This window comes from Podarcis vaucheri (genome assembly GCF_965113315.1).
Source record: "Podarcis vaucheri genome assembly, chromosome: 14".
Classification (NCBI taxonomy): domain Eukaryota; kingdom Metazoa; phylum Chordata; class Lepidosauria; order Squamata; family Lacertidae; genus Podarcis; species Podarcis vaucheri.
The window spans coordinates 40,432,758-40,451,667 of record NC_138752.1 but is presented as its reverse complement, the minus strand read 5'-3'; the positions used below and the strand labels follow the sequence as shown (position 1 = coordinate 40,451,667).

At 44.5% G+C, this 18,910-nt stretch overlaps 2 protein-coding genes across 10 annotated transcripts in view; both read left to right on the top strand.

Moving 5' to 3' along the window:
- The window catches only part of ABCC6 (ATP binding cassette subfamily C member 6), a 43,317-nt gene extending 37,306 nt beyond the window's left edge, over positions 1-6,011 (top strand). For 2 of the 9 annotated variants that reach the window (XM_082200016.1, XM_082200018.1), the window contains exons 27-31: positions 1,304-1,450; positions 1,919-2,077; positions 2,497-2,663; positions 4,150-4,344; positions 5,183-6,008. In XM_082200016.1, the coding sequence (XP_082056142.1) occupies positions 1,304-1,450; positions 1,919-2,077; positions 2,497-2,663; positions 4,150-4,344; positions 5,183-5,291 (777 nt within the window). In that variant the 3' untranslated portion in view covers positions 5,292-6,008. Of the gene's footprint in view, positions 1-1,303; positions 1,451-1,918; positions 2,078-2,325; positions 2,464-2,496; positions 2,664-4,104; positions 4,121-4,149; positions 4,345-5,182 lie in introns of those variants that run through there. The other 7 variants (XM_082200015.1, XM_082200017.1, XM_082200019.1 and 4 more) reach the window with 7 other exon arrangements.
- A 2,615-nt stretch (positions 6,012-8,626) lies between these two features.
- LOC309519223 (vitellogenin-like) overlaps positions 8,627-18,910 on the top strand; it is a gene marked incomplete at its 3' end in the record, with an annotated part of 30,181 nt that continues 19,897 nt past the window's right edge. Inside the window, exons 1-6 of the mRNA XM_082199995.1 lie at positions 8,627-8,732; positions 13,992-14,042; positions 14,855-15,015; positions 16,534-16,604; positions 17,020-17,185; positions 18,550-18,687. Coding sequence (XP_082056121.1) covers positions 8,675-8,732; positions 13,992-14,042; positions 14,855-15,015; positions 16,534-16,604; positions 17,020-17,185; positions 18,550-18,687 — 645 coding nt within the window. The 5' untranslated portion in view covers positions 8,627-8,674. The remainder of the gene's footprint in view (positions 8,733-13,991; positions 14,043-14,854; positions 15,016-16,533; positions 16,605-17,019; positions 17,186-18,549; positions 18,688-18,910) is intronic.

Genomic DNA, 18,910 nt, shown 5'->3' with positions numbered 1-18,910 from the left:
AACAACATACAAAACTGCATTATATTAGGAGAAAATACTTTGTGTGCACACACAAAAATACCTTAGGCAGAATTGTTTAGGAAAAACGTACCTTTTGGGGAGAATCTTCACTATAATGCTGATGAAATAAATAAATAAGAAATGTAAAGGACCAAAAATTCAGATTGGAGAAAATGAGAAATGATGGATTTCTCCCTGAAAGAATGAGACCCTTGACAGAAAACTTCCCCATTCTTGCGGTAGAAGGCAGGGAGGAGCAAGAAAAACAGAACGAGCCTTCTTTAGTGGGAAAGAGAAAAGGAATTGCTTCACATGCAAGTTAGCTCCATCGCCATCATTGCCTCTCTCTAAGGGAGAGAGGATCACACCTCCATAGCTTCTAAGTCTCTGAGATTCTGGGACTACATATTTCTTTCCATCCTTCCTTTCTTGGGATGCTGTCACCTTCATCATAATCATCTGTTAGATGTCTTTCATGCCTTTCAGGCATGGGCAGTGACAGCAATATTACAATACAATATTAAAAGCAGTTAGAATTTCTTGTCAACTTCTGGATATTGTTTTCTTCTTTGTTTCTCAAGCTTTAATAAAAATTGTTCTGTTTGGGTTTTTTAAAAAGAAACATTTCCAATCAGAAGAATAGGGTGGGCCAAAAGGCTATGGTGAAGAGACATGTCTTCATCATATGACAAAAGATTTCCAGGGAAGGTGCCCGAGGAACCTCAGTGGGGTGGGAAATCCTCAGCTTAGGGTCCCTCTCCTAGATCTCCGCCCTCCATACATCCAAGAGAGGTGGAAATGTCAAGAGGGCCTCTTCTGCCTCCCCTAACACTGAGGGGGTCTGTAGGGAAGGAGGCAGCCTTTCAGATATTTGTGGCCTATAAGCTAGCAGCTGTCTCTCCGTGCCCCATCAGCCTCCATTTTCTCCTCCTCCCTTTCATGAAGCAAATGAAGCATGTTTGAAGGGCCTAACAGTCTTTTGTCTCACCCTCATTCACTCTGCACCTTTCCTTCCTGGCTGCAGCTGTTGGTTTGTCCAGCAAGGAGAGTGCTGGCTCAGGGTTAGGCACCTACTGGCAAGTTTGCACAGACAGGGGCAACTAGCATGGTACTCCATTTTCCTACTACTAGCTCTCTCGCCCCAAACGTGGCTCAGAAGAAAATTGGTGTCAGCCCATCCGCTTAATCCTGAAGCCACAGGATTTAATGGTCTACTATAGCAACCCTTTTGTAGTTGTTCAGTTTCACAGCTGTTTGAGACCTGGTGTTTTTGAGCTTGAGGTTCCACTGTATCTCTTTTCAGGCTCCCTGGACTTTGGACAATCACCTCCTGCATGAGAACTGGCCCACTGAAGGGAAGATTGAATTCAAAGGCTACAGCTTGCGATACAGGCCAGGCTTAGAATTAGCTTTGGAGAACATCAACCTCAAGATCAATGGACGAGAAAAGGTAAGGCGGGCCATTTTGGGTGCTTTTTACACCTTAAGTACTTGGAGGGAGGTGTGTTTATTGGGTAAGCGCTACTCAAGAAGAAATAGCATCCTTTCCAGAGAGAGGATGTGGGAAAAGGTCTTATATGAAGCTGATCTTTTCCCACTTTGCTAGTTTGAGGTCCAATCCAGACATCCTTTTTCAGGATGATTTGTGCTCACGATGGTCTATGCAAACCCTGTTTTCGTGCCGGCAAAAGTTTTGGGATGGGCATACTGCTTCATTTCCATTCAGTGCATGTCCCGCAAATTCCTGCTGAAATCCTGCAACTTGTTTTCCTACGTGTGACTGTGATGTTTGAAAAATGTCTTGTAGGAATAAAAGCAGCATTGGCAAAGATGGAGCACAAATCCAAGCTTTTTGGCTGACTTTGCTTTTCACAGCTCTGCTACCTCTCTTGCATCTCAAAGCTCTCTTATCTCTTAGGTTGGCATAGTTGGAAGAACAGGGGCCGGGAAGTCTTCCCTAGCCATGGGACTTCTGAGGCTAGTCGAAGCTGCTGCGGGAGAGATTGTGATTGACGGGACCAATATTGCCCTTTTGGGTCTGCACGACCTGAGAAGCAAGGTTGCCATTATCCCACAGGTATAAAACTGCTTCCTGGTGGCAGTGATCAGTTTATTAATAGGATTTCTAAGCCTCCCTTCACCATAAGATCCCAGGGCATGTTACAACAATATTGTTATGCACCACCCCAGTGTCCAAGATTCCTGTACTTACTCAGCTTCGGTTTCAGCAGAGGCGGTGTTGTCTTCAGGATATATGGTTTTAGTTGCCCATGCATACAAACTGAGCATAGGATGTAGGGGTGCACAGCATTAACACCCCCATAGATCTTGCATCCCCTTTAGGTTTCCAGGGGAGGCCGAAAGCTGGATGTAGAAATATGGAGAACTCAGATTAAGATTGGAAGATGAGACATGGAGAAAGCCTGAAAGGGACAGATTACCCCATCCCTAGTCCAGACCCAGGTGAGAATTCTCTGGTGTTTTCCCTCTGCTCAGGACCCAGTTTTGTTTTCGGGCTCTCTAAGAATGAACCTTGATCCTTTGGGCGTGTGCTCTGAGGAGGAGATCTGGACTGCTCTCGAACTGACGCGGCTCAAGAGCTTCGTTTTGGATCTGCCCGACCAGTTGGCATACAAGTGCTCGGAAGGAGGCGAAAATCTGAGGTACCTAATGGAAGGAGAAAGAAAAGGAGACTTCACTTGTGCCTTGGTTTCTGGGGCTATAGGTTTGTCAGGACCTGGGGATCATCAGTTGTTGGGAAACATGAGCAGGAGAGGGACAGTGCCTTTGCATCTTGTTTATGGTCTTCCAATAGACTGGCCACATGGAAGCAGAATTCCAGGCATGTTTTCCTCTGGCATTTAACCTCTTCTGTGTTCTCCGTCCCTTAGTGTTGCCTTTTTCACTGTTAGTTATCTGTGTTGTCGATTGAATGTTGGTTAGAGTGTTGTACTAGGGCTAGGGCAGGCACAGGCAAACTTGGCCCTCCAGATGTTTCGGGACTGTGACTCCCATCATTCCTAGCTAACAGGACCAGTGGTCAGGGATGATGGGAGTTGTAGTCCCAAAACATCTGGACGGCTGAGTTTGCCTATGCCTGGGCTAGGGAGAGCAGGGTTTGAATCCCCACTCAGCCATGAAGCTCACACTAGGGTGACCTTGGGACAAGTCACTCTCTCTCAGCCTCACCTACTGCACAGGGTTGCTTTGAGGGTAAAATGGGGAGGAAGAGAACTATATATACCACTTTGTGCCCCTTGGAGGGAAGGTGGAATAAAACAGACAATAAATAAGAAGAGCTCTGCTGGATCTGGCCAATGGCCTATCTAATCCAGCATCCTGTTGCCAGTACGTTTCCGAGCACAATTCAGAGTGTTGGTGCTGACCTTTAAAGCCCTAAACGGCCTCGGTCCAGTATACCTGAAGGAGTGTCTCCACCCCCATCGTTCTACCCGGACACTGAGGTCCAGCACCGAGGGCCTTCTGGCGGTTCCCTCACTGCGAGAAGCCAAGTTACAGGGAACCAGGCAGAGGGCCTTCTCGGTAGTGGCGCCCACCCTGTGGAACGCCCTCCCATCAGATGTCAAAGAGAAAAACAACTACCTGACATCTGAAGGCAGCCCTGTTTCGGGAAGCTTTTAAGGTTTGATGTATTATAGTATTTTAATATTCTTTTGGAAGCCGCCCAGAGTGGCTGGGGAAGCCCAGCCAGATGGGTGGGGTATAAATAAATTATTATTATTATTATTATTATTATTATTATTATTATTATTATTATTACCAGACGCTTGCAGGAAACCTCCAAGCAGGATGCAAGCACAAGAGCACTCTTTCCTTCTGTGATCTTCAGAAGCATTACTGCTCCCAGGCTGCGGAGGCAGAGCGAAGTCGCCATGATTAGCGGCTGTATCCTCCATGAATTTATCCAATCTTCTTTTGAAGCCATTCAGGTTGGTGGCCATCACTGCCCTCCTGCGAAAGTGAGTTCTGCAGCTTCGCTATGCGCAGTGTAAAGAAGTGCTTTCCTTTTATCTGTCCTGAAAGGTGCCGTATATAAATACATGAGCAAATAGAAGACATGTTGGGTCATGTAGTTTTCCCTAGCTGGAAAACCTGGGTGGCCAATTAATCACCCTTGCTTCTTTCCAGTGTCGGCCAGCGGCAGCTCATCTGCCTGGCACGAGCTCTGCTTCGGAAAGCCAAGATCCTGGTTCTGGATGAGGCCACTGCAGCTGTGGATCTTGAAACAGATTTGCAGATTCAGGCCACCATAAGGACTCAGTTCAGGGAGTGCACAGTTCTGACCATAGCCCACCGAGTGAACACCCTTTTGGACTGTGACAGGTAAGGCTTCTTCAGCTGCCAGTTAACATTAATTCTTTGTGCTGTTTTTTGTGTGTGGTGGGGGTGTTGTACGGCTTTTAGTTGGGGATACGCCACTATTTATAGATTTGCTGCTTTTTGGTTAATAGATGTCAATAAGTATCAAAACCAGGAATAATTAGTAGAGCTGAAGCAGCCATCTTAGGAATTATGCACGGAGAGGCAAGGTATACTTTTTAACAAATGTAGGAGATTGTAATTATAATTGAGAACAGAGCAGAAGGATAGCAATTAGAAGATAAGGGGGGGGGGGACCCCAAACCACCAATCATTACAGAAAGCTTGACAGAAAAAGAATAATCTGCTGGAAAGAAGAAAGTAAGATCACACAGGGAGGAAGGGGTTCCATAGTCCTAAGTGCCACCACTGAAAAGGCCCCGTCCCACATCCCCACCAACTTCGTTTCCAATGACAACGGGATGCAGAACAGAGCCCCCTCCAAAGTGACCAGTGGCTTGGACAGAATCATTTGGAAATTAGCAGTCATCAAGTGACAATCATGGTGTTCATGAGTTCTGTGCACACTCTTCGACATGAGCATAATAGCACCCTTTGCCCAAGAAACTGTATACCTTGTAGGTCTCCATCAGCAATGCCAATTGATGAATTTGGCCGTGGCTGCTTACAAAAAACACATCTCACCATAAGATGTTTGGTTTAACTAGTTACAGTTTCATTACATATTGAAAGCCTAGCTCAGTCTTTCTTTCTTTCTTTCTTTCTTTCTTTCTTTCTTTCTTTCTTTGGCATGACTAGTGATATAGTCTAACACTTTATGCTCCACTTCTAATATTTGCAGGGTTTTAGTGATTGAAAGTGGCCGAGTGGCAGAATTCGATGCCCCAGAGACATTAATAGCCCAGAAGGGACTGTTCTACAGAATGGCTGAAGAATCAGGGCTGATATGACGAGTGAGCCTCAAGGAATAGACTGTGGTACAGGATTTGGGAGTCTGAAGGAAGACATCTGCCTCTTAACCTTTTGTCATTCATATATAAGTCCCAGTCCTTCTGGTGTCCAAATACACAAACAAGAGGTGTATCATACATCTCAAGGGAACCCAGAAATTTATGTAAGTACACCAGGGATATATGAAGGTTTCGTTTTCTATTCCGCTCTGTATTCGTTGCACTGTTGCACTTTGGCACTGTTTCCATTCTGCTGCAGGTCATCTTCCAGCAAAAGATCTACATTGTTCTTAATTTTTAATGGTTTTTTTTAATTATATGATGAGATATGGTTCCAATGATTACACTTGGTTGAGCATAGACTAAAAACTCCACAGAGATCATAGAATGGCTCTCCACCGTGTTAAAATGCAGAAATCTTAAGATATGAACAATTAAGCACCGCATGGAGGCAGAAGGAAGTCATTAAATAAATCACGGGAACAAAACCAGAGATTAGGCATAGATAAGAAAGTGAGAGTTGCGAGGAGAAAAAGATAAGGTGATGCAAAAAGAATCTCATACTGGAAATATGTGTTAATAATAATGTCAGTGACTGTATTCCTTAAATCACTGTATGTATTTGACAGTATTTTTTTGGTTGAATGTTCCTTTTATTCTTTCTTTTTTTCTTTCTTCTTTTTTTCCTCTTTCTTCTTTTTATAATAGATCAATGTGTTTCATTATGTGTAACTTTTAATGTGTAAATAAAGTATTTTTAAAAAAGATCTACATTATTCATCTGCTGGCCACTGCAGCAGAATTACTTATGCAATTTACATAATTAATGTTAATTAAGTTGTCGCTATGTTACTCCACCCAGTTCATTTCAGAACAAAGGGAGCTCAGTGGGGATTAACTAATTATGTATCATTTGCAGAGTGAAAGCAATGGCAGTGAATACCAACTTCTATTTGATGGATTGATTTACATCCTGGACTTGGGATACATAAACAAACTTGGGCCAATTTCCACTCATGTTTCAGTTTTCCTTAGAATTCTCCAGCACTCTTAGGTGTAACAAATATTTACAGGGGGGGACCTTTAGGGGAGAAACTCCCAAACAGCTCGCTTCCACTGTATCTCTGCCCATCAATCATTTCAAAGAAACAAAATAGAATTGTCCATTTGACAATATGTGTTGGTCCGTATGGTCAGTCTTGTTCTGTCTCTGTGGGTTGCATACAGTGATTCCTTGAGGATCGTGCTAATTTTACACACACACACACACACACACACACACACCTTTGCAAAGATGAACCAGAAACATCAATTCCCTATGTGTGCAGGCACCAAAATGAACACACAACTTGAATAAAATATGCATACGAGAGACATTGGTGCAAATTCGGCAATCCTAGTTAGACTGCACGACCTGTTACCGTGCAAAATTCATTCCAATGAAACAACATTCTTTAAGAGAAAGGAACAGGAGGGAGATCTTGGAAATTGAAAAAAGATGGGAAACATTAATGCCAGACTGCGAGAAGTCCAAATGAGATACTACCAGACATATCCAACAGCAGAATGATTAGATTCCTGCCTTCTTTTATGCAACTCCAAAACATGTGTCCCCACCACCACACATGTGGCTTTTTTATTATTCTGTTCCAAAGCTTTCCACATGTATTGTGTACACCTCTGGTGGTAACTTCTTATTAGAGAGAAGCCATTGCATCTAAATCAGCAGAATTTCCCCCCAGAAAGAGTAGTTTTCCTCCTAAGTTGGGCATATACAGAGATAGTGATGGATTTTTATACAGTGGTACCTCAGGTTAAGTACTTAATTCGTTCTGGAGGTCCGTTCTTAACCTGAAACTGTTCTTAACCTGAGGTACCACTTTAGATAATGGGGCCTCCCGCTACCGCCGCATGATTTCTGTTCTCATCCTGAAGCAAAGTTCTTAACCTGAGGTACTATTTCTGGGTTAGCGGAGTCTGTAACCTGAAGCGTCTGTAACCTGAAGCATCTGTAACCCGAGGTAACACTGTGTGTGTGTGTGTGTATACAGTGGTACCCCGCAAGATGAATGCCTCGCAAGACGGAAAACCCACAAGACGAAAGGGTTTTCTGTTTTGGAGGCGCTTCACAAGACGAATTTCCCTATGGGCTTGCATCGCAAGACGAAAGCCCATAGGGAAATGCTGGCGGTCGGGAGCAAAGACTTTCGCCCACAGCCGGCCTTCAGAAGAGGACCTCTTCTGAAGGCCGGCGGGGGGCAAAAGACTTTGCTCCCCCCCGCCTGCCTTCCCCCCGCCTGCCCCGGGCGATCTTAAAATGCTGGCGGGCGGGAGCGAAGCGTTCGCTGCCGATCCCCAGCATTTTAAAACGCTGTTCCGAAGCGGGGGGGGCGGGAACACCTGCCCCAGCCGCCCCTCTTCGGAACGCTGTTCCGAAGCGGGGTGGGGGGGCGGGAACACCTGCCCCAGCCGCCCCACTTCGGAACGCTGTTCCGAAGCGAGGTGGGGGGGCGGGAACACCTGCCCCAGCCGCCCCACTTCGGAACGCTGTTCTGAAGCGGGGTGGGGGGCGGGAACACCTGCCCCAGCTGCCCCACTTTGGAACACTGTTCCGAAGCAGGGTGGGGGGCGGGAACACCTGCCCCAGCCGCCCCACTTCGGAACGCTGTTCCAAAGCGGGGCGGGAACACCTACTGAAGGCGGGCGGGGGGCGAAAGTCTTTGTCCCCCCTGCCTGCCTTCCCAGGGGCTTTTAAATCACCCCGGACAGCGGAGAAGTCCTCCGCTGTCCGGGGCGGTTTTAAAATGCCGTCCACCAGCATTTTAAGATCGCCTGGACAGCGGAGAAGTCCTCCGCTGTCCCGGGTTTTTTTAAATGCTGGGGGTGGGAAAAAAAGCCCTTGTCCCCCCCCCCCCCCAGCCTTCAGAAGAGGTCCGGGGACAGACTGTCCCCGGACCTGGTCTGAAGGTGGTTTCCCTAGGAACGCATTAATTGATTTTCAATGCATTCCTATGGGAAACCGTGCATCGCAAGACGAAAAACTCGCAAGACGAAGAGACTTGCGGAACGAATTAATTTCGTCTTGCGAGGCACCACTGTATACATATATACACATATACATATACATAAAATTGAGGAGATGTTGTCTAAGCAATATGAAAGAACTTCACTTGGTTGGGCAGATGTCCCCTTATCCCAAAGCAAGCGAACAAAAAAAAAAAAAATCCCACCCTCCTCAACCCCTCCCCTGGCTTGAAGATCTGAAATCGTCAGCTCCTGCTTTTTGTGAAGAAAAAACTTTCCTTCAGCTGCCCTCCTCCGGAGCTGCCTCTGAAAGGGAGGTCTGATGTGGTTTTGCAAACACTGAGGAGGATTCCAACGCCATGGAGTTTCGGCACATAATCATTTTCCTTTCCATTTTAGCAGCCGGCATATCGAGGCGTAAGTAGAAGAAACTAAATTAACCATTTCATCTCTTTGGAAACCACGACTCTCACTCTCCTCCTCCTCCCCCACCCCTCCTTTTCTCTCTGTCAAATGCAAAATGTGGCTTCAGAGAAATGATCTCATTTGCCTGGCATTTGATTGTGTTGAGGCTGCGCTTTTTTTGTCATAGGTGGGAAGGATGGCAGGTGCTAGAAGTGGGGGAGGAGGAATTCAATTCAGTTGTCATTTAAAGGCGAACCCACCAAATTCACACGTTCTGAAACAAATACTCAAAACTGAAACGCAGCCATCGTTCAAAATTCGCGCTTTTCCAAATTTTGCAATGCAGTTCTCCAGCCTAGGAATGTGTAAAAAAAAAAATGTGTTACTTGGGTGGAGTGTGCATCTAAATGAATATATCAGTGAAAATGACATTCAAAAAGGAATTATAAGGGGAAATAGCTTTGCAAAGGTGGGTTTGTTAAGCGATGCTGTGGGTTCAAGCCCCATGTTGAGCAAAAGATTCCTGCATTTCAGGGGGTTGGACTAGATGACCCTCATGTACCCTATCAACTTGCAATCTATTCTATTTATTAGGAGAATTTCACGCTAAAAATTTCATGAGAATTTTGAAACACACACACAAATTGCTGCAGAAATTCAGAGAGCTGATTTTAAGATTGGAAAAACGGAGAGCCGTCATCTGTAGCAGGCGTTGGCTAAAATCATATCAGCCAATTCAGAAGATGTGAGGTGATCAGCTTAGTCAAGTGATTTGTTTTCCACCCACCCCAGCTTTATTGTCTGATAGGTAAGGCTGCTTGGGGAACTCAATCTTTGCACATTCTTATATGAACTCCTATGGGTGGGTGTGCACTAGGTTTCGTCTGTCTGACATTTGTGACTCCATCCTCAGGTGTTTAAAATGTATTGAAACATGCATTTCAGTGTGTATTTAGAGAGAAAATGTACATTCAAATAAGTAATTTAATAGTGTTTTTTTTAAAAAAAATAATCTTTAAGCATTTTGCAGATTAATGGAATTGTAACTAAAAACATGATAGGAAATAGATTTGCACATCCCCAGTTAAACGGATGTTAAAATACATGCTTGTTCTCTCAGGGCTCAGCTCAATATGCTACTAAATGTGTCACTTGCCGTGATGTAAAGTTTTTTGTAGAATAATAAAACAAAGTGCACAGGGATGGTGCGGTGCTATCTAGATTGAGATGATAGCATCTCAATGTTTCCAAAAAGAGGTAGATGTTTGGCAGAGGGGAGGATTAGCGTGGAAGTTAAACACACACATGCACACACCAAAGTTGTGTCATTAAGAGCTGTTTCTCCCACTGCTATTTGCAGAGCAGAGGGGGATTTGCAAACAGAAACATTTAGACATTTACTGCAGTAACAACAGTAATTTACAGCTGAGCACTTTTGAAGTGTTTTTCCTTTTAACTTTTAAGGTGGCAATCCCATTTCTATTTACCTGCCGGTAAGTCCCAATGAACTCAGTGGGATTTCCTATTGCGCAGGCATGTGTAAGACTGCAGGGCAACGCAGTGTGTTTCTTTAATTCTTTTCAAACTATCTCACTTTGTTGCATCTTTTAAACCTTTGAATCTGTTCTGCAAGAGTTAAGTTTTTGGGGGTTTTGTATACTGGAAGCTAATTCTTTATAAATGGAAAATGCAGGTGTGATGAATTTAAAGTATAAACTCTTGTCAAGATAAACGACGGCAGAGAAGCGAAATTTGTCTGGGAACTGCATTATTTGGGCTTGCTGCCTTTCACTAGATGTGTAGCCTCAATCTATGGTTACAGCAGAGAGGGCAAGATGCCTCCACATGTTCTAGAGTCCCACACATGTTATTAGTTTACCTGCTTCAGAATTGAATTCTGAAATTAAAACAGACCCCCATTTCGTGTCATTTCCAAGGTTCAATTACATATACCCATTCAGCCTCTATTTCTGGTCTCTGTCTCTTCTTCTTTGTCCCAATGTTAAACTGGGCAGTTGCTTTGCAAAAATGTAATCAATGCATGCTCAGTGGCCATGGGATGCTGACTCAACTGTAGGTAAAATCTAAATGGAGGTGCAATGGTATCCTAGAATGGGGTGTGGCTGGCTGGCTGGCTGGTACTCTGAACAGGAGCACTTTTCACAACAATGTTTATTAGAGGCTACCACCCACACACTTCTGCTACGTTTTTCTGCTTGTGTGGTGGCACCTCGGTAAAACCACGTCTTACTGTTTGTGGCAGAGTTTTCCCCAGAGGCAGAGGACAAGAACAGGAGTCATATTCAAATTCACAGTCAAGAGCCAGTGTGGTGTTGTGGTTAAGAGCGGTAGACTTGTAATCTGGTGAACCGGGTTCGCGTCTCCGCTCCTCCACATGCAGCTGCTGGGTGACCTTGGGCTAGTCACACGTCTCTCAGCCCCACTCACCTCACAGAGTGTTTGTTATGGGGGAGGAAGGGAAAGGAGAATGTTAGCCGCTTTGAGACTCCTTCGGGTAGTGATAAAGCGGGATATCAAATCCAAACTCTTCTTCTTCAAGAGCTTTATTGCTTGACTGGATGCACAAGCATTTCTGTTACTATTGTATACAAGTTATTTACATTCCTTTGTCGCTCCAGCATGGTATATTCTCAGTCCCGTGATTAACAATCCTGAGACAGCAAAACTCAAAGTATCAGCAGCACACATTGTCTTACTTCCAGCCTTGTCAGTATGTGTGCTGCTGACAGCGTGTGTGTGTGTGTGTGTGTGTGCTTTCATTGTGTGGCAATGGCAGCCTGCAACTTCCTTGTCACAGTCCAGTTCATGGGCAATCGAAGTCCCGGCAGGGGATGTCAGGACCTGGGGCAAGATGGTGGGGTGGGAGCAGGAACGGGGTCCAGAAGCCAGGAGTCAGGAAGCCAAGAGTCCAAGAATCAAGAAGCAGGGAGTCAAGAAGCCGAGGTTCAAGGAGCAGGAAGCAAGAAGCCCAAAGCAGGAAGCGTGTTGCTGTGGCAAAGAGCTGAAGGGAAATGCTGACCTTATTACCCTTCCCGGCTCTTGCCACCAAGAGCTGTGAGTTACCAATCGGCCTCACCTGTGAGGCCCCGCCTTGCCTCTTCAGAACAAACTTAGGAAGGCCCCAGTCCTGCAAAGTCCTATTGGTCACAGGGCCTGGCTCCTGCACGCACACCTGACATTCCTCCCTTAATTTGCACCTCCAGCTGACACCAATCGAGCCTAGAGTGCCATTCCTACACACTAAAGAAAAATTCTGGAACCCTCTTTAAAGCTTCCAGGAACTTTTATCTGTTTCTTAAAGAATGTTTTCCTAACAATATTTTGTTGCAGGTTTGGTTTGTGCAAGAGGGGCAGCAACATGGTGAACACTTGCGCCCTCAAAGGCTGTCCCTGGTGTCCACAGGTTATCATCCCCACTTCCTGCATCCCCCCCCCTCAAAAAAATGAGGCTTGGAAACAGCATTCTGTTGTAGTCAGTATAAAAGGCTGTACTCCTTTTGTTTCTCCAGTTTGCAAATGTGCCTATCAGTCCAAAAAGGTTGGTAACTCCTGTATGTGGTGGATGTTGGAGACAAAAGCTTCAACAATGTGTGAAGGTTGGGTAGAGATGCTTCAAGAGGGAAGCTGACAGGCAGTTTCGTTTGGGTTTAATATCCAAGGGAATCCCAACTGAAACATTAGGAGAAAGATGGCTTGATTAAAAGCACGTTGGCTGGTTTAATGCCTTTGCTTGGGAGAATGTTTTTCCTTCAGGGCCTCAAAAAGGATGTTTTAGAGTCAGAAAAGTTTCAGAGAATAACCAGAATGATCCAGGGTGTGGAGCAGTTCCTCTGTAAGGAAAGGATGCAACATTTGGGGGTGTTCTGGTTTAAAGAAAAGGCAAGTAAGAGGTGACATGATAGAAGTTTACAAGATTATGCATGGCATAGAGAAAGCGGATAGAGAAAAGTTTTCTCCTTCTCTCAGAACGTTAGAATTCTTTTTTAAAATATAATTTTTATTAAGTTTTCCATATTTTATTACATTTCAATATCAAAAAATAATAATTCATGACTGAAGACATTGCTTAAATAAAGCATCGACCTCCTTCCTTCCCTCTAGCAGACTTCCATATCTCATTACCAATTTCTCCACATTCCTAAATTCACTTTTTTACCTTAAATCAATCTTTTAACAATCACCTACTTATAAGTAAATCAGCTCCTCCTTAATTTCCCATTACCAAACATTTCAGCTTAAACCTACAAACGTATTCAACTGTTTGCAATTTTCTTTCATATACAGTATAAATTTGCCCCAGTCCTTTTGGAACAAATCATCACAGCGATTCCGAATCTTCTCCGTCAGCTTCGCCAGCGTTAGAATTCATGGACATCCAGTGAAGCTGTTGGGGGATTCTGGACAGATAAAAGACTACATGAACTGTGGAACTCACTCCCACCAGAGGCAGTGACAGCCACCAATTCTCTTTAAAAGAGAATTGGACAAATTCATGGAGGTGAAGGCTACCAGTGGCTACTAGCCATGATGTACATGTTCTGCCTCCACAATCAAAGGCAGCACATTTTTGAATACCAATTGCTGGAAACCACAGGGCAGAGAGTGCTCTTACGCTCAGATCCTGCCTGTGTTTTTCCCACTGGCATCTGGTTGGCCACTGTAAGACCGGGATGCCAATAATAATAATAATAATAATAATAATAATAATAATAATAATAATAATAATAATAATTTATTTATACCCCGCACATCTGGCTGGGCTTCCCCAGCCACTCTGGGCGGCTTCCAAAAAAATATTAAAATACTGTAATACATCAAACATTAAAAGCTTCCCTAAAGAGGGCTGCCTTCAGACCTGTTCTTATTTTTTTGAGCAGAGTTTTGTATTCTGAAGCTCATCAGGTTTCAGGGAAAAGGGGAACTGGGTCACAGTTAATATTAATCAGATTGAAATTGTTAGAAACACAACCCTCGTGTGGATTAAACCGAAAGCACATTCTGCAGAGGAAATGGTTTTAGAACAAAAACGGTCATTTTCTTCATGGATAGAATCTATTTATTATTATTGCTAAATAAACATGGTGGTCTCCAAGATGACAGTGTCGACCTGAATTCCTGTAAATGTGACGTTGCATTTCAGCTGGTTTTTTTAGGTCTATGGTAAATAAACAGCTGCAGGATCAGCAACTGAACCTACAGAGAGTTTTCTCTAAATGCCTTTCTGCAATCCCCCTTGGTTTGTTATTATAGGAACTCTGGAGAATTCAAAGCATGAAGAGTCCTGTGTCTCTCAATGTGCTGGTGAGTAGACAAGGCAAATTCTTAGCACTGAACTGTGGCAGGGCAGTTTATATGGGGGTGGGGCAGGGAATTCTCCAGCAAGTTCTAGCCTCTTGGATAAATAATATGAATACTGAAGAACCTCAGAGTAGGGAGGGGAGAGAAAATTAGTTTGTATCTTAATACGAAGTTCCCTAATTTTCCCTTTTGGAAACAATATGCAAACTGAAGCACAATTCTCCTTCAAAATTCACATTCCTCTGAATTTTGAAATGCAGTTCTATAAACATATTATGGGCACAAAATGTGTTCATTGTGGAAAAACTGCATACAAATTTATATATTGGTAAAAATAGCATTAAAAGCTACTGGGACACTACCAGGGAATTTGTAGAATTCCCAATATATTGGGGTGGGGGGTTAAAATGGATAGTGTAATTTATTATTTTGGACCCATTATACCCCAGATAAGTCATGCCAAAATCATGTTTCGGTCTGCCATCTTCAATCCAAATGGTGCCTGGCATGCAACCTTTGATGAAGACTGCCACTGCCACATTGGGAATATTCACACCAAGTTTAGTGGGGCTATGTGTTTGAGAGAGATGCAGGCAGAAGAAAAAGGCTGGGATGGATCTGCAGCTTCTGCTTGCATCTGGTAGGAGCTGCAGCTCCAGTCCAGATCCAGTCCAGCCTTTTAATTCTGCCTGTGTCATTAAAAAACAACATAACCATTTGGGTGTGCCTGGGCACACCCAGCACACCCCGTGTGCACACCTTTGTACCCATCTGTCAATGACAAAGTTGTCTCAAAACTTTACTCTCCCCGCTAGAAATCAATGTGCTGCCTCTCCCAACTGGATCCAGATTCAGCTATAGATACTCCACTTCGACCAGCACATTCCTTCCAGGAAGGGCAGAAGAAAGGAGTGGCATCTCCCTTGAAGGCACCGCTGTTGTTGAAGTGCTGGCAAGATGTCACAGAGTCTTAAAAGTGAGTGTGGTGGCAAGTCCAAGAGGGGCACAAAAGGCTTTGTGCTCCTGCTCCATATATATATAAATGCATTTTATTGGGTTTTCTTTAACATAAATCAAACAAAACAAATACAATAAAGTCCCATAATCTTATACCCACTTGTTGTTTCCTCACTCTGCGAGCACAGACTTCCCTCCCTCCCTTCATCAGGTTTTCATTTTACACTTTTCTTTCCGCAGTTTCTTAATAACATCCTATCCACATCATAAGATTTATTTTAATCCTGCTACAGTCTTTAGACTTCTACAGTTATTACTTATATGCTCCACAAATTTGCTCCACTCTCTTCTGAACTTTGTTTCCTCTTGGTTACGAATCTTGTAAGTCAGTTTTGCTAATTCCACATATTCTACCATTTTTGTCTGCCTCTCTTCCAATGTTGGTAATTCCTGTGTCTTCCATTTTGGGGCTACCAGGATTCTAGCGGCAGTCGTGGCATACATGAATAATCTCTGGTCTACTTTTCCTATTTCTTCACCTATCAAGCCTAGCAAAAAAGGCTTCCGGTTTTGGGGGGGAAGGTATATTTAAACAGCTTTTTCAGCTCATTATATATCATGTCCCAAAATCGTTTCATTGCTTCTGCTCCAGTTATAGGAGTGGAAGTTCAGATTTGGGAAAACCTGCCATGAGCCCTGCAGTGCTGTCAATATGAGGCTTGGTCCCCAGGCTCCAGTACAACAGGAAGAGGAAACAGAGCGGGGCCTGATTGGTGGGACCTGGGGTTGGAGGAATGGGGCTCTCTCCTTTGTGCCTTGTCTTCAGCCACTTCAGAAGAAGGAGCAATGATGTTGGCTATTCCCCCTGACCTCCAAGAGAGCAGAGAATCTCAATGGAGGCCAGGGAGTGCTGTGGGCAGCTGAAGGAGGAGGCAACTCAGGAGTTGGCAGCAACAGAAGGGTGCAGAATAGTTGCCTAGAACCAGGCCCCAACTCCACAGATGAGAGCAGCCCCACTCACCCTGGAGGGTTGTGTTTTTACAATCCCAACATTCCCATGAAGTGAAGGAGTGTTGCAAGTAAAACTCAAGGAGAGTTGAGAGCAATTCACCCATCACACAATAACTGCTCCCCACATTAAATGGGGGTGCCCTTTGTGTGGCCGTGCGCAGCCCCCTGGACCCTATGCAGCACCATTAGCACAGGCTTGGCTTCACCTTCCCCAGGTAGGATACCTGGAGGTCTCCGCCCACCTCAGCCAGTTGCCCAATCCCGCCTGGGGAGGCGTTGCCAAGGTGATCAATTTATCTCTCTGAACCGTTGAAACACCCTCTTACCTCATTTCTCCTTGTGAAGAGCTCCAAATTCCCCCTTCCATCAGAGAAAGGGCAGTGCAACTGGGCCAGTTCTCCTGGTCTCCAGCACCAGAGGTTCAACCAGTCTGCAAAATCCCAACGTTTCCCCTCACAACCCTTCTCCCTTGTAGTTAGTCATATGATGAAAAGAACCTTTTAACAAGTGTCGTTGCTGTTCCCAGTTGCAAGGTGTCCAGATCAAGACGACAGCTGGGTCCAAAGACAGGCTGCACAAAGAAAATGGAAGTTTAAGGTAAAACAAGACTGTCAAAAACGAGTCCTCGCTGTGGGAGCAAAATAACTTGGGAGCAACATGGCCTATACGGGAAAGATTGCACCGACCCCTAGAGGTCTTAAGATCAGTAGTATGGGTGGGTGAGCCCATGAGAAGGTATTATCTGTGGCAGCCCCTAAGTTGTGGAACTCCCTCCCCACAGAGATGCGTCCGTCACAAAAGGTATTTACAAATACCCTGAATAAGCCCAATATAGTATCCTGGAAAGGCCTGGTATTCTACCAAGATAGAGTATCTGAATGTGTGGGAGATGTGGATATTTACTGGTCCATTGACTTCTCATGTACATCATTTGTAAGCAAGTGGTTATTTTACATCACTTCGCCAGAGGGGGGGGTGGGACCAAGAAACCTTCCCCTTCCCTATTTTACAGGGAAATGCTGGAGCAGCATCCCCTTTGGTTTTGTTACCATAATGGAAAGATTCTGAAGATTTTCCCCCAAGGGAGTGAGCCAACCTGGGCACTCAACGTCAAGCGTGGCATCCTCAGTGCTCTTCAGACATCCTTGGTGGCAACGACCAATGGCAGCGTGGAAGAGGTGAGCAGTTCTGAACAGTCAAAGCTGCCAGTATATACTCTTGGTCTGAAATATTGATGAATTTTGTACAGTGGAGACTAGTTCAATAGGGAAAATGTGCACTGCTCCACCAACCCCAGTCTGCCTTCTGCCAGCCCTCAACTGTTTACCTTCTTATTTGCAGCCCGCCCAGTGGGAGGGGGGCTTTTGCTGTCAACTTGCGCTCCCCCCCCCTTAGTCTCATTCCTGCCCCTTTTAGAACTACATAACATCACATAGCACCACACTCACATCCACATACTTTAACAGAGCAACACCTAACATGGCATCCACATAACACAACACATGGGGGACGTCTGTTGTTTGATACAGATCTAACCGATTCTGTGAATTAGCCTATACAATAATGTACAGTAAATTCATTCCATGAAAATACAAATTACCAGTCATTCGTAGCATTAAGAAATAATAGATAGTTATGGAACAGACTCAGTTGTTCATTTATTGTTCAACCAAGCCAGAAATAATTATCAGGCACCACATATATTGGGTCACCACCATGACACATGTCCACCTTTCATCATCTACCTGAATGGCCGTCACCATCTGAGATGATAAAAGCATAGTCTCAAAGGCCAATAGGAAGCAATTGTTTCCAAGTGATTTTATACTGTGAGGTGCCCTGTAATCTTTGGATGAAGGGCAGTACACACACACACACACACAAAACACACACACTGTCTCACACAGCACTATTACTATGCAGTTTCCTCTTGTTTCATTCACAGTCAGACTGGAATTGGCCATGAAATGGAGATGCTCTTTCACTCAGAAGTGGGTGATGCAACAAATATAAATTTTACCATTATACAATGAGTTGGATTCTACAAACACTCACACACGACTCCCTATCCTCTGTCCCAGGGGTCAGCAAACATTTTCAGCAGGGGGCCGGTCCACTGTCCCTCAGACCTTATGGGGGACCAGACTATATTGGGGGGGGGGGATGAACGAATTCTTATGCCCCACAAATAACCCAGAGATGCATTTTAAATAAAAGGACACATTCTACTCATGTAAAAACACGAAGATTCCCAGACTGTCTGTGGGTCAGATTTAGAAGGTGATTGGGCCGCATCCAGACCCCGGGCGTACCCATGCTGAGTCTGTCCGGACAAGCTCATTCTAGTCAGTCAAATGCTGTGGGGGGTTTTGTGGAAAAGCAAGGCCAATGTATGTGGGAGGGAGAGTTCCAAGGGCTAAGACACTGCAGACCCATCTCTCCCCCCCCCATGCACCTTCTGTTGGGTTGTAGGTTCGAATTATCATGCACTTTGGAGCCCAATAAAATAATTCCCTTTTATTGTCTTGTGATTGTTAATTAGGTGGATGTCCTGGGGAAATGCCCAACCAGATATCAGCAGAAAGGGCCTCTCCTTTTGAAGACGAAAGATTTAAACCTGTGTTCTCACCGGTTTTCTGGATTTACTTCTCTGAGGTCCGTTGTTTTGCCCGATGCACCAGTAAGTACTGTTGAACCTCTTGTTCTTCTACTATTTCTTTCAAGAATCTAGTTATGTTGTTACTCAAGGACTTATATCCGTTAAAAACACAAACAACTATTTATCAAGAGGCAATTCACTGTGTTGAGCCTGTAGGTACCTGGGGAATGGTTCATATCTAGGTAGGAAAAGATCAGGCTCTTTTCTTTCTGTGTGAGTTTCACATAATGTCCGATCATAAGCC